General features: G+C 46.8%; 3 protein-coding genes across 5 annotated transcripts; all 3 read right to left on the bottom strand.

Moving 5' to 3' along the window:
* Nucleotides 1-2,081: 2,081 nt before the first annotated feature.
* On the bottom strand, nucleotides 2,082-5,935 carry LOC112887278. 2 transcript variants are annotated; one of them, XR_003227543.1, is made up of 3 exons: nucleotides 5,346-5,935; nucleotides 4,266-4,349; nucleotides 2,082-2,231 (listed from the first exon to the last, which is right to left on the bottom strand). XR_003227543.1 is itself a non-coding variant. In XM_025953415.1 (2 exons), the coding sequence occupies exons 1-2, from the start codon at nucleotides 5,836-5,838 to the stop codon at nucleotides 4,306-4,308; spliced, it is 537 nt and encodes a 178-aa protein (XP_025809200.1). In that variant the 5' UTR covers nucleotides 5,839-5,935; the 3' UTR covers nucleotides 3,932-4,305. The 2 variants fall into 2 exon arrangements, 1 of the variants encoding a protein (XP_025809200.1); XM_025953415.1 differs by lacking the exon at nucleotides 2,082-2,231 and having other exon boundaries at nucleotides 3,932-4,349.
* LOC112885349 lies at nucleotides 5,936-6,445 on the bottom strand. Its single transcript, XM_025950983.1, has one exon. The coding sequence runs from the start codon at nucleotides 6,443-6,445 to the stop codon at nucleotides 5,936-5,938; it is 510 nt and encodes a 169-aa protein (XP_025806768.1).
* A 2,527-nt stretch (nucleotides 6,446-8,972) lies between these two features.
* On the bottom strand, nucleotides 8,973-12,449 carry LOC112887064. 2 transcript variants are annotated; one of them, XM_025953145.1, is made up of 4 exons: nucleotides 12,387-12,449; nucleotides 11,117-12,282; nucleotides 10,410-10,484; nucleotides 8,973-9,236 (listed from the first exon to the last, which is right to left on the bottom strand). In XM_025953145.1, the coding sequence occupies exons 2-3, from the start codon at nucleotides 12,237-12,239 to the stop codon at nucleotides 10,414-10,416; spliced, it is 1,194 nt and encodes a 397-aa protein (XP_025808930.1). In that variant the 5' UTR covers nucleotides 12,240-12,282; nucleotides 12,387-12,449; the 3' UTR covers nucleotides 8,973-9,236; nucleotides 10,410-10,413. The 2 variants fall into 2 exon arrangements, with proteins under 2 accessions (XP_025808930.1, XP_025808929.1); XM_025953144.1 differs by having other exon boundaries at nucleotides 11,117-12,421.
* Between the last annotated feature and the right edge of the window lie 1,069 nt (nucleotides 12,450-13,518).

Genomic DNA, 13,518 nt, shown 5'->3' with positions numbered 1-13,518 from the left:
CTAGGTCTACCTCTACCTCTCTTTACATTATCGCCCCGCTTTAGAACTCCATTACGCACCGGCGCCTCGGGAGGCCTCCGTTGTACATGTCCAAACCATCTCAACCGATGTTGAATCAACTTCTCATCGATAGGTGCCACCCCGACCCTATCTCGAATCTCTTCGTTCCGGATTCTATCCCTTCTTGTATGCCCGCAGAACCAACGCAGCATACGCATCTCTGCTACACTCAGTTGCTGGACATGTCGCCTTTTTGTAGGCCAACATTCAGCACCGTATAGCATCGCTGGGCGAATCGCCGTCCTATAGAACTTACCTTTTAGCCTCTGTGGCACCTTCTTGTCACAGAGGACGCCCGAAGCCTGCCGCCACTTCAACCACCCGGCTGAAATTCTATGTCTAACATCTTCATCAATGTCTCCATCTTTCTGAAGCATTGATCCTAAATACCGAAAAGTATCCTTCTTGGCCACCACTTGACCTTCGAGGCTAACGTCCCCATCCTCATGCCTAGTCGGGCTAAAGTCGCACATCATATACTCGGTCTTGGTCCTACTCAGTCTGAAACCCCTCGACTCTAACGTGTGTCTCCACAGCTCTAACTTCATATTAACCCCTACCCTATTCTCATCAACTAGCACCACATCATCGGCAAAGAGCATACACCAAGGGATATCACCCTGTATGTCCCTTGTGACCTCATCCATCACCAAAGCAAATAGATAAGGGCTCAATGCTGACCCCTGATGTAGTCCTATTTTAATTGGAAAGTCACTGGTATCGCCATCACATGTTCGAACACAAGTCATCGCATCCTTGTACATATCCTTGATGAGGGTAATATACTTAGTTGGAACTTTGTGTTTTTCCAAGGTCCACCACATGACGTCAACAGATGCAAATTAATAAAATTCAATGAAATAGATAAGCATGCTGCTTAGAAGGTAGATAAACATGCGCTTTGTAAAAGATAAATCGAAGCATTATTTAGGTCTAATACAGTAAAAATGAACGCATAAGTTGCAGCAGGACATGGACAATATTATTTCAGAAAGCATATGCACAAAAAAGTTAGATTTTGTTAATATGTAAAGATGAGCATTACTGGCAGAGTGGCAGTGTAGAGACTTGTGTAGGGATAGAAGGTGGTGACCAAGTGGTCGCTGAAATTTTTTTCTGAACTGCACTGTTTCCAGTTGCATCATGAAGGCACCGATAGTTGTTGCTACTAAAATCACATTGATATCCTCATCGTACCCTAGTATGCCTGCCAGCCATTGCCCCAGCTTGTTCAATGATGGTTTTGGTGAAAGGAGCTTGTCCAGTTCAACAGATTTCTGCTGCTCCCATTCAACATCACCAACTGCAAAGGTGTTCCTCCCCCGTAAATGGATGTTCTGTTTCGACAAAATAGCGAGGCCAAGCCGCCTATCATCTGTGTGCAAGACCTGGAAGTCAAGAACGTCGGCAACATAGGCACCCGGGTTACGGCCAGACTCTGGCTAACCGTGTCAAACTCAAGGATGCCACCGCCAGACCAATGAAGCAACCAGTAAAGGACATTCCCAACAAGGACACGGTCATGTCAGTCCATGTCCAAGAAGAGGGCAAGGCCGTGGCGGCAGCCGAGGGCCCTCCAGCTCTCGCCGGGGCCCTGCGCGGGGGTGAAGCGCGAGCTGGGGACACGGTCGGGAGTGCCCAGCGTCGGTAATCTGCGAGTACCTGACAAAAGCTCGGAGCTGCTGTAAGCTTGGAGCTTGCACAGCAGCGTGGCGGCCGGCCATTTCTCCCAACACCGCCGGTTTCGTCGTTGCGTGGAGTGGATGAAACCCAGGCTACGCAGCAGGAGCTACAAGCTCTCACCGATGGGTGTGCGCCAACAGGGCCTATGGTCATTGGTCACGGCAGGCCTCAAATGCTCGTGGGCAAATGAGGAGCTGATAGTGTTCGTTAATATTAGCGAAAGTGCAGAACTAAAAATGTTACATTCCCAGGGTGATCACCTCGCAAGTCACAACCCCCAAAGGTACAATCTGATCAGGAACAGTTGTTGGCTGAAGCTGCGTCAAATCAAGAGTCGACATTCCACCATTGCTCGAGTATATTTATACATCATTCAAAATAACCCCGATTAATGTTAGCAACTTCAATTATTGTTACATGACCACCTCTCAGTAGATAGGTGTAGATGGTGCTTTAACTTGGCAGAGCTCGTTGGTAACTCCGTGTAACTGTGAAGCAAAATAATCTTATCAATCAAATAAATTTTCGACTCATCCAAAATGAAAAAGTCAATATCACCCCCTCAACTATAAAGGGTGGAATATTATTCACCCCTGGATATTCTGCCCCCTCGACTAGCCAAAACCGGTCAAATAACCGCTCAAGCGGTTTTCAACGGTGGCTTTGCCATCATGGATGCTGACGTGGACGATGACGTGGCGATGGCCCCACATGTCAGCCACCCCCTCTTCTCTCCCCTCCGCTTCTTTGTGTCCATGCTGTTACAAGCCGGGTCCAGGCCGGGTCAAGGACTCAAGGCTGCCCGCAGGACTTGACCCGCGGCAAGCGCGTGCCGAGGCCGGCGCCGGACCTGCAGCGGCGGCGAGTGCTGAGGCGGCCAGGGAGGCGAGCGGGGGCAGGGGCGGCGCGCGCATGGTCGTGCGGGGGTGCGGCGAGCCTCACCGGCCGGGCGCAGGGCGGAGAACGGCAGCGAGGAGGCGGCCCGACGGAAGACGGAGGCGGCGGGTGGAGCTTCAACATCGGGAGCTCTGCACGGCGAGGCAAAGGGCCAGGTGAGCGCTCAAATGGGTAGAGGGGATGGAGGAGGAGCTGTGGGTTTGAGGAATCGACGAATGGCTCACCGGAGAGGACGAATTAACGGTGGGCGGCGTCGGGGAAGGAGCTCGTGGCGGCGGCAATGGAGGAAGGGAAGGAAATTTGGGAACAAGGGTTTGGGGCCGGTGTGACGCCGTGGCGCCGCCGCCCCTGCTACGGTGCTGCCCCAACGGGCACGCGAGGAGGTGCGGGGAAGATGGGGTGGTGGCTGACGCGTGGGCCCAGATCGTGCACCGCTGCCTCCAAATCGAGCTCTGCCGCCTCCGTATCGAGCTCTGCTGCCGCTGGATCGAGCTTCGCTGCCCTTTGCTATGTCCGCCGTCGTGGTAGCTCGTCGTCGTCCGTCCCCTTCGCCGGCTTGAGCGCAAGGCTCGTCGGCATCGCCACCTGGTCAGACTGCGCGGAGGAGGCGGCGTTCCTGGAGGCGCAGCGCGCGAACGCCTCGCGCCTGCGTCTCCTCTGCTTCCGGCCGATCGCGCTGCTGCCCTAAATCCGCCGCCTCTGAGCTGTCCTGGGCCGATTCCTTGGGTTACCAGCACCTCCTCCGCCCCATCGACCTCTCCAACGCCTCGTCCAAGACCGTCGTGCACGGAGCGTCCCTTGGAGCCCGTGCGCGCGCTACCGCTCCGCGTTCGCCGCCGGCGCCATGGCCGAGCCCTGTAACAGCATGGACACGAAGAAGAGGAGGGGAGAGAAGAGAGGGATGGCTGACGTATGGGCCATCGCCACGTCGTCGTCCATGTTCGCATCCACGGTGGTTTTCGCTAGAGCGATTATTTGACCGGTTTTGGATGGCTGAAGGAGTAGAATATCCGGTTTTATAGTTAGGAGTAAAGTATTTTACTCTTCATTGTTGAGGACGACGTAGACTTTTTCCCATCAAAGATAAGCAATGGAAATTCATGCAACGATTAGATGCATATATACAAGTTAATTAAACTGATAATGAGAAAGTTATGCTTAAAACATGCTACCGAGGCGTGGCATAAAAAAATACATCGTCCACAGAACTGAGTAGGACTACAGCACATACGAAACAGTTGTTCTGGCTATGTGCACATCGCTACATACCTAGTGGCGTGAAAGTTGGAAAAGGAAAACCATGCATCAATATGAAACATTTACATAACTGCAAACCCGAGCAGTAGTGGAAACGGGTAAAACAACGAGTGTACTCAACACCAGTTACATAAAAAAAAAAGGAGCATCGGATCATTTACACTGGAAAATCATGAAGGAGTTAATTAGATTCCGGTCTTGCAATATCCCATATGGTTGTACACTAATTGCATCAGCATGCCATTTAGAAAATACTAACCAATCAAGTGTGATGAAATTGGTACACATTTGCAGCACGTACAGTAGAACTAATAAGATGCTAGCAAGCAGAGTGTATATACATAGCAAAAGATAAAAACGTGCATCACCTTTTCAACCAACGCAGCAGGATCTAATAGGCTGACCATCTCATGTGTTATTCAATATTTCACCTCCATCATCTCCACCACCGACTGCCGAATGCCCGAATCCGCAAGCAAAACGAGTCAAATAAACCGATGAGAACTAAGGAAGGTCAAATGGATAGGATAGAACAAATGTGCGAAAACCATTCAGTTATACCTGCTATTAACGTTCATGTAAAGTCAAATAACTTGCATGGTCATAAATTGGTAAAACCAGCCAAATCTATTGCCACAGCAGGCAAAAAAATTACTCAGAACAATAATAAGTACTTATATCATTGGGATGTTTGGAGTTTGGATAACTCAATCGATCAAACAAAATAAGATTATTTAGAATTACTCTGGAAGGAAGCTGTTTCAAGAATGACCAGCAAGTCTAATAAAAAAATATGCTCAGGGTGAAAAAAAAAAACCTTCAATGACACGAAGGAGCATGCCTGCCTAGACGTATATAATATTTGACCTTCTAAAAGGAAACAAAGCATTATCTAGTTCTATGTCTTAGCTAGTATAATAGTGAAGACATGAACTGCAGCAGGACTCTTCCTGTCTTCCACAGAAGTTTATTGGTAGTACTACTATAGATGCAATAGTCATACAGGTCAATCATTTAATAGGAAGGTCAAGATAGATGCATGTTATCTTATTCTTGTAGCAGGGATATTTAATGAAATAATACTACAGAAACCTTTAAGGTTCCAAGTGTGAAAATGGAGCTACATATTCAAATGTCAGATGGTTCAACTTCACTTTTAAGTCTGAGTGTTGTCGAAAAGAAAGCACCATATAGTATACTATGCATACACCGATGGCCAGGCAACAAGAATACGTCTCTACTAGCTTTCACTCTGTTTAAAGGAATAAAAAGAGTTGTGTGTCCATGAGTTCAGCAACCGGAAAAAGAAAAAAAATATGATGCATGCTTAAATTAACAGTCGGCGGTTAAGTGCATGAGCAACATTTCAGCCTACACATAATAAAAATAGTTGGGTTTGGCTGCTTTATATATATATATAATATATATATATAAGGAGAAGCTATTACCTGCAGCATAAAAACTTCTGTAGGGATAATACTCAGTGGTACAACTTATTACAGCAAGTTCCTTGAACTGCATTGACTCCAGTTGAACCATGAACATGCGATGAGCTGCAAAAAGTAAAATCTCAATGCTGTCCTCGTCAAACCCTATAATCCTTGTTAGCCATACCTTCCTTAACGGCTTTAGGCGAAGGAGCTTTTCCAGTTGAACAGTTATCTGCAGCACCCATCCAACAACACCATTTGAATTGGCTTTCCTCCCCCATAATTGGATGCTCAGTTTGGACACGACTGCAAGGCCAAGTTCTCTATCTTCAGTCCGCACCACCCGAACGGATGACTGCTCCGTAAAGTAGGTGCCCTCTGGCTTCTGAATTAAGGCTAGAGTTTTTGTATCCAAACAAAACTCAAGGATGTCGCCAAAACGAAGATGCCAGCAAACTGTATTCCTGACCAGGACACCAGGACTGAACCGCAAGGACATAGATGGCTGCATGGTTACTGAGCTTATATCACCCCATTTTCCAGGCTCTGATTCATAGAGGCGTGCACATGCAAGATTTTCTTCACCAATGTTGAACAGTAAGATCAATTTAAAGTGGGTCGTTGCCATTGATGCCAGCAGAATTCAGCACTGCACCATTGAATATGTAGTGGTCATCATCAGACTTCACCTCCGGCCGGAAAGCTATGCGGAAATGGCTGCCCGTGACAGGTTCCCACACAACAGCCTCCCAACGGGTCATGTCAAGGAAGGCGGCAAAGCCATGGCGGCAGCCGATTAATATCCAGCCTATGCTGGTGGGCTGCGGCAGGGAAAAGCGAGCAGAAGGGATGCGGTCGGGCGCGCTCAGCGTCGGGACAAACAAGGGTTCGGTGAAGCTTTGGGTGAAGAAGCCGAGCTGAGGAGGCGTCTTGTGGTGGGCGCGGAAGCGGCGGAGGAATCGGGTGTCCGAGAGGAGGCGGCGCCAGCGCTTGCAGACGAGGGAGGCGCGGGGAAGCGAGGACGGGAGCGGCGGCAGGCGGAGCAGGATCTCCCAGAAGATGTTGTTGTCGTCCGGAAGGTTCGCCGGCGCCGGCGAAGAGCGGGGAGCCTCGCTCATCTCGAATTAGGAGGGAACGGCCCGTGTTAGACTGTACGCTGGTCAGCCAACGGCAAAATCACAAAAAAAATAGGAGGGAACTCAGTAGGTAACCGACCTGTAAAATCTCGTAGCTTGGGCAGCAGCACCCACCAATCTCCGGCTGGCCGGCGCCCGCACTGAGATTTTTGTTGGCGCTGCGGGGCGGGCGCCCTTCAGAATCCACCGCCGGTGACGTTGCACGTCGTCGTGATGGGGGAGGGACGCTCTCTTCTCTCACCGGTGAGTGGAGAGGGGCGGGGGGCCGAGGAGGAGCATCTGGCCCTCCGCCTTCGCCGGAGAGCAGCGGGTGACGTTGAGGGTTCGAGCTAGGTCTCACACACGGTGAGCGGCGGCGCTGAGGTGGGAGGCGGTGAGGTGCGTGGAGGAAGCGATGGGGCCGTGGGCGTGGGGTTTTCTCAGCCATTTGGTCCCACATGTCAGAAAATGAAGTGGACTGGTAGGATCCATGTCAAATTTGAACCTTTATAAACACATGACCCAGAACATGGCTGGGCGCACGCTTTCCATCAAGAGCTCGCTTGTTGTATGATTTGTTTTGGCTGAGCTAAAAGATTTCATCTTTTCTTTTTGCGCAGAAGTTTAATTGGGAGCAAAGCTGCATACAAAGACGTCACTAGCAGGATCAGCTATGAAAATCAAATAGCAAAGATGCAAAACCAGGTAGTATCGTAGCATGTCCATATATTTCTAGTACTTAGAAATTGCAAGTAGCGGCACATTGCAAGGGTGTGTTTGGTTGGACTGTGGTTTTTGAAAAAATTGTTGTGAGCTGTGACCTGTGAAAAAACTGCTGTAAGAAAAGCAGAAGACCGTTTGGTTAGAGCAGCTGTGAACTGTGAAAAATTATATGTTCTGGGTAAAATACATGTAACCTCCGAAGGTTTGTAGGACTGTTTATATACAAAATACTCGTACAAACCTAATATGTTCACTATTGTAAATGTATTTTTTGAAAAGGTAAATACTAAATTTTCTAAATTTTTCATGCATATGGTCCACATAAATAGAACTATAGCAATTACACAAACTAAAAAGCTCATCCAATTATGATATATCTCAACATAACTATCCTCCTCTCGCACTAACCAAATCATTAGCGATCTTGTTACGAGTAGTATTCATGGTATCCTCATTCTCTACATCTTCACTCCCATCTCCTTATGTTTTTGTCGTGCCACTTGTAGATGGTACCAAGTACTGCTCATCAACATCACATCTCTCAAACTCCTTATCACGCAAATTGCTATCATGGATAAAATTATGCAAAGCAAAACAAACCATGATTATATGCTTCTAAGTATGAGGTGAGAAACTTGGCATGCTCTTCAAAATACATCACTTCTGCTTCAAGACTCCAAAAGACCTTTCAATCATATTTCGAAGGGACGAATGCAAGAAATTGAACACCTTATGCTTTCCTTGAGGAGGGTCCGTACGATGCCGAAATTCGGGTATATGATATGTGCTTCCTTTGTAAGGTGCAAGATACCCTATTCAGTTTGGATAACTTGAATCCATGAGATAATATTTTCCTATAAAAGTAAGCAAGTGAGGCAAAATAAATAATACAAGTACAACTAACGTAAAATGAATACAAACTTGAATACAAGATTCTTCCAACCGGTAGTAGTGAAAATTTTCCAACAGCCTATTTCTACCTTCTATCTCTTCTTTGCATGTATCGTACAAAGGCCTAAAACAACGTCACCCCAATCTGCCTTGTCACCCATTCTTGAGCCAAATAAAAAAATTTCCAATCAATTTGCATGCAACAAGTACTACTCACACATCCTCCAATTCACCAAACAATCATACATTCTTGAATCAAACTTTCTCTACTATTCTCCAATGGATAGAGCAACAATTTTGGATACAAGGGTAAAAATATAGAGGAGGAAAGACTACGTGCAGTGCACTGCCGGCGGAATGAATCTGAGGCGGACGGCGGGCGGAGGCCGGCGGGCTGAACGGAGGCGGCGCAGGGGCGGCTGGGGTAGAGGTGACGCAGGGGCGGCGGTCAGGCTGGAGGCGGACAGGGGCGGCGGCCGGCCTGGATGCGGCGCTGGGGCTCCAACCAGAGGCCATCCGACCTGGAGGCGGCCGGCGGGCGAACTGGGATGGCGTCGTAGGGCCAGCGGCCGGGCTGGAGCGGCGGCCAGCGAACTGGCGCGTCAGCGGCCGCCCAACCTAGCCACGAGTGGGAGGCAACGAGCGGACAGGAGGGGCCGGACGAGTGGGAGTCGAGGGGTCGGACGGAATAGAAAAACGAACCGTTTTTTCATAATCAATGGCAGGTGGGTAATTTTTTCCTCCAAAAGTCACTAAAAGCAAAGGGAGAGGTGCTTTTGCATTTGTACTGTCTGCTTTTGGATAAAAGCACCTAGGACTTTTGAGCCTTTTGGTTGCAAAAGCAAGTTGGAAAGCCCAACCAAACACACCCTAAGAACTGAGTTTCAATTTGCAATTCATCAAGTGCCGTTGCTTCTGAACACACCACATCGTCAGCCGTCAGGTACAAACAACCAAACCATTGAAGTGTGATCAAGTTCAGATAGACAAACATCCTTCGTCTGCGCTAAATCATCAGGAAAGGGTGAACATTCCATTCCACACCGAAGCGCTAACCAAAGCACAAGCCACAGTTTCATTAGACTACGCGTCACTGAACATAACTCCAGATAATATCAGCCAACTATATAATTTCTTCTTCATCTTGGCACACCTGTTACTGTTAGACAGCTCCTGGTACCTGTGAAGCAAATAACCTCATTAATCAAACCGAATTTCACCACCAAGATAATACCACTCAATTTTCAACAACTTCAAACAGTATGAAATATATCATCAGTGTAGTTTCATTGATTGCGGCCTCAAAGTCTACTTGTCAGCTTGATAGGTGATGGTATGTTCCTTTCCAATTTGTGCACCTTTGCAACACTACCAAACTATTTTTCTCAGCAACTATGGAAAAGGAAACGATAAGAACTGGGAGATAATTTTTGTAGTTTTGAAACTGATACTAATTCACCCAACCTATATTGTTGATACATTATGTCTTAGACATGACAATGACTTAAGCTTCATCAGAACTGAACATTGAGCCGTTATAATCATCCTGGGCATGCAGTGTAGAGTGTACTCTCAGCACATGAGGCACATAGGGAGTACTGATGTTACAGTTTCTACTTAACGGACAAACTCTCAGCAGTTGGGAGAATTGATTAGTAATGAGTTGAAATGTCAGAAGTAATCAACTTCGCAAGACAGTGGTATCATGGATGCGAGATTAGGATCCTTGAAGCTAATCGCTTGATGTTATCACACAGGTTACTGGTAATGATGTTCAACAGAAATGGAAGTAATGATCAGCTACCTGAGACATGCTAGCAACTGCTTGGCACTAGAAACCACTGTCCTTGATGGTACAATAAATTGCAAGCACCAAGATAAGGAAAAACATTAATTGAAAAATAATGCTCTTCTTGTTCTGTGCCAACCAAAACATATCTATTGGCAAGAAAAAGGAAGGCACTCATGAAACATGAAATATTTACATGATCAACAATACGAGTAACTGTGGAAATAACTAAACTGCAAGCATGCAAAATGTTGTGGTTGGGCATCTCTAATCTAAAAAAGTCTCTGCTTAACATCAGTTACTTAGGAAAAACAGCTAATGGTTTACATATGTGTATATGACAGATGATAAGGAACAAAGTTAGTTCTGATTTTAATTGAGGTCCAATTTACTGAGGGGCATGAATCGATTAACAATTTTGTTGTGCTCTGGTTCATCATCTTACATCCCAATGCAGCACTTTTGGAGCATATATATTACAAATTTACAACTAGAAAACAGAAAAGCAAAAGGCATAGCATAAGATAATTAAGGTACACTTCGTAAATCAATACAGCACTTTACCATATCAAACAGGGAAATCAGCTCGTGCATTGTTCAACATTTCAGATCTATCATCCCCACCACCAATGCCCCAGCCTACAAGATAAAAGGTACAATGAAACCATGAAGCTGAGGCACCCGTAAGATACAACAAAACATATGTATATCAACCAACTATAATGTAGTTTTGTAAATTGAGAAAAATTCTAGCTTTTATCAAAAGGTTTGCTATAGAAACAAAATCTACTGCCACCGTAAAATTAATAAGAAAATAATCATCTACCTAGCTACCTATTAATGAAACATGTTAACAGCCCGCTTCAGACTACTAAATGTGCTAACTGAACTGCTCAATTCACAAACAGATCGTTCAGCTTTGTTTTAAGTTTGAGCATTGCCAATTTCTTAATGGTAGCAATTAGGAAGCTCATGCTGAAGAAACAGTATAAGAAAGCACCATGGAATATTTTACACAAGCATCGGGAGCCAGGCAATGACAACAAATTTTTTCTCTGCTAGCTTTACACAATTGCACATAAAATTAGAAAAAGACTACACTGCTATTAGCTCACAACAAGATAAAGGAAAAAAGTTTACAATGCATAATTAAATAGCTATTTCTTGTCAACCTTAATAATTAAGAAATGAACAATATTTCAGCTATCACATACCCAAAACAGTCGAATTTGGTTACTACTACACTATGAAGAAAGGAGAGCAACTATTACCAGTAGTATAGAAACTTGTGTAGGGATAATACAGCCGGATGCTGTCATCTTTGGGAAGGGTAGTGAACTTCATTGACTCAAGTTGGATCATGAAGGTATCAATAGCCGTTGAGAGAAAAAACACATTGTTATCCTCATCAAACCCCACTATTGTCGTTGGGTGTTGTGTCTCCATCAATGGTGTTAGTGAAATGAGCTTGTCCAGTTCAATAGTTTTCTGCAACACCCATCCGACAACGCGATCCGAGACGGCAGTCTGACCCCACAACTGGATTCTCTGTTTTGACAAGATTGCAATTCCAAGGCCTCCATCTGCTGTCCGCAAGAGATCAACGCATGAATCATCTGTATCATGAATGTCCTCTGGCATCTGGATTACATCCAGACTCTGCTTATCTGTATCAAACCGAAGGACGCCAGCACCTCTGAAATGAAGCAACCAGCAAACTGCATTTCCAACCAGGACGCTAGGCTGAGCCAAATAAGTAGAGGATGGGACCGCAGTTGAGATGATATTGCCCCATTTTCCAGATTCTGAATCGTAGAGGCACGCCCATGCAAGTTTGTACAGTCGATTGCTGAAAACCGTGACCACTTTAAAGGCGCCTGAGCAGCAATTCCTCATCACCGCACCATTGTACAAGTCGCACTTGAAGTGGTGGTGCCGATCATTCCTCTTCATCTCCGTCGGTATAGCTATGCTGAGCCGGAAGCCGGTGATAGGGTCCCACACGACAGACTCAAGCTTCCTCCAGTTGAAGAGGAGGGCAAGGCCGTGGCGACATTCGAGGAAGAACAAACCCTCTCTGGAGTGATTCGGGAACGAGAAGCGCGCGGGTGGGATGCGGTCGGGGGTGGCCAGCGTGGGGGTGAAGACGGGTATGGGCCCATCGTCGTTGTCGAAGTCCACGAAGAAGAAGCCAAGCATTGGGGGTTTCCGGTGGTGGGCCCGGAAGCGGCGGAGGAACTGGGGGTCGGAGAGGAGGCGGCGCCAGCGCTTGCAGACGAGGGAGGCGCGGGGGAGGGACGACGGGAGCGGCGGGAGGCGGAGTAGGATCTCCAGGAGGAGGTCGTCGTTGTCCGGCAAGGATGCCGGCGCCGGCGAGGCGCGGCACCCGTCCATCCCGTCGGTGAATGCGGGTGCCCGCTCCGATTCGAGGAAAGACCTGCGAAGGGGACGGCTGGAATTAGCTACCAGTACGTTGCGCATCCACACAAGCAAAATATAGCAGTAAAACTCCCGGAGCTTTAGCAATGGAGCAACACCCACACGTCGCCGCCGTGGGGCCGGGTGCCCTCTTGAAGCCGCCGGTCACCTAACGTGTTGGGGAAGGAGAAGGCGAGAAGCCCAGTAGAGCTAGGTCTCACTTGGCGGCGGTGGAAGTTAAAGGGCGGCGCCGTGAGTGGAGTGGAGTGGAGCAGTCTCTCCCTCTTCCTTCAGCCACGAGCCCACTTGTCTGAACAGGAAGGGCTAGCTAAATTTTGGCCGGGAGGTGGACTAGTGCAGCGGTTTCTCATACGGAGCGGAAGCCGTTTAAAAAAATATTTAGCAAACGGTTTCTTCATATTATTTAAAAAAGATAAAATATCTAAAATACCCTTATATTTTTAATTTTTATTTTATTTTTCTCACGTTCTCTCCTTCTCCCATCTCCCTTAGCTGCCCACGCCGCTCCCACGGTCTCCCTCGCGCTCGGCCCCGGCCGCCTCCGCCCGAGGCAGAGTTGGCAAAGGGTGAGGCAGAGCCGGATATAGCCACGTTTTCTGACTCCGCCTCCTCCAAAGTGCTCCAGAGAGCGTCTTTTCCGGGGCACTGGAGCTGGAGCCGATGGTGAAGCATCCCGTTTGGCAGGGCTCCGACTGGAATCGGTTTTGGAGCCGCTCGTGGAGCCCTGACAAAAAGGATCCTAACATTCGGTCCAAAACATGGTGGTCCGTTTTCAATTCCGGCTTCCAGCCAGAGCTGCTAATAATTTTCAAGCTCTCAGAAAAGAAAAAAGCTAAAAGAAACTATTCAAAGGGAAACACAATGCAAAGAGTTGGTTATACATCACTTCAGGTGATGGTTTCGCATCCAAAAATAAAAGTAACCCACATCATGCAAATCCAAACCTAAAAAAGTTATAACTATTAAACTGAGCATACCGATTAATTTTATATTGCAGCATTATCTTTCTTCTGATAAATCTTCAAAATCGGACCACACTTGCCTATGTTTGCACGATATTTTCTAAAATATTATTTAATACTAAATAATTAGTTTCGGCTACTAGAAATAAATATTTTAACAACACGAACAAATACTTATTTTTATAAATAAAAAATTAAACATAACGAACAAATAATAATATACAATGAACAAAATATTAAACATCACGAACATTGATTGTGCAGACTAAATA

Source organism: Panicum hallii, chromosome 3 (assembly GCF_002211085.1).
Source record: "Panicum hallii strain FIL2 chromosome 3, PHallii_v3.1, whole genome shotgun sequence".
In the NCBI taxonomy this organism is placed as follows: domain Eukaryota; kingdom Viridiplantae; phylum Streptophyta; class Magnoliopsida; order Poales; family Poaceae; genus Panicum; species Panicum hallii.
The sequence above is the reverse complement of the archived record's forward strand: the minus strand, read 5'-3'. Positions and strand labels throughout refer to the sequence as shown.

What these genes read in the sequence shown, in the direction of transcription:
- LOC112887278 (XM_025953415.1), bottom strand. Translation starts at nt 5,838, where the DNA reads ATGCAGCCATCTATGTCCTTGCGGTTCAGTCCTGGTGTCCTGGTCAGG. An exon ending in CAGAAGTTTTTATGCTGCAG is followed by an intron (nt 4,350 to 5,345) that starts GTAATAGCTTCT and finishes GGCATTCGGCAG; the next exon opens with TCGGTGGTGGAGATGATGGA.
- LOC112885349 (XM_025950983.1), bottom strand. Translation starts at nt 6,445, where the DNA reads ATGAGCGAGGCTCCCCGCTCTTCGCCGGCGCCGGCGAACCTTCCGGAC.
- LOC112887064 (XM_025953144.1), bottom strand. Translation starts at nt 12,326, where the DNA reads ATGCGCAACGTACTGGTAGCTAATTCCAGCCGTCCCCTTCGCAGGTCT. An exon ending in CACAAGTTTCTATACTACTG is followed by an intron (nt 10,485 to 11,116) that starts GTAATAGTTGCT and finishes TTTATCTTGTAG; the next exon opens with GCTGGGGCATTGGTGGTGGG.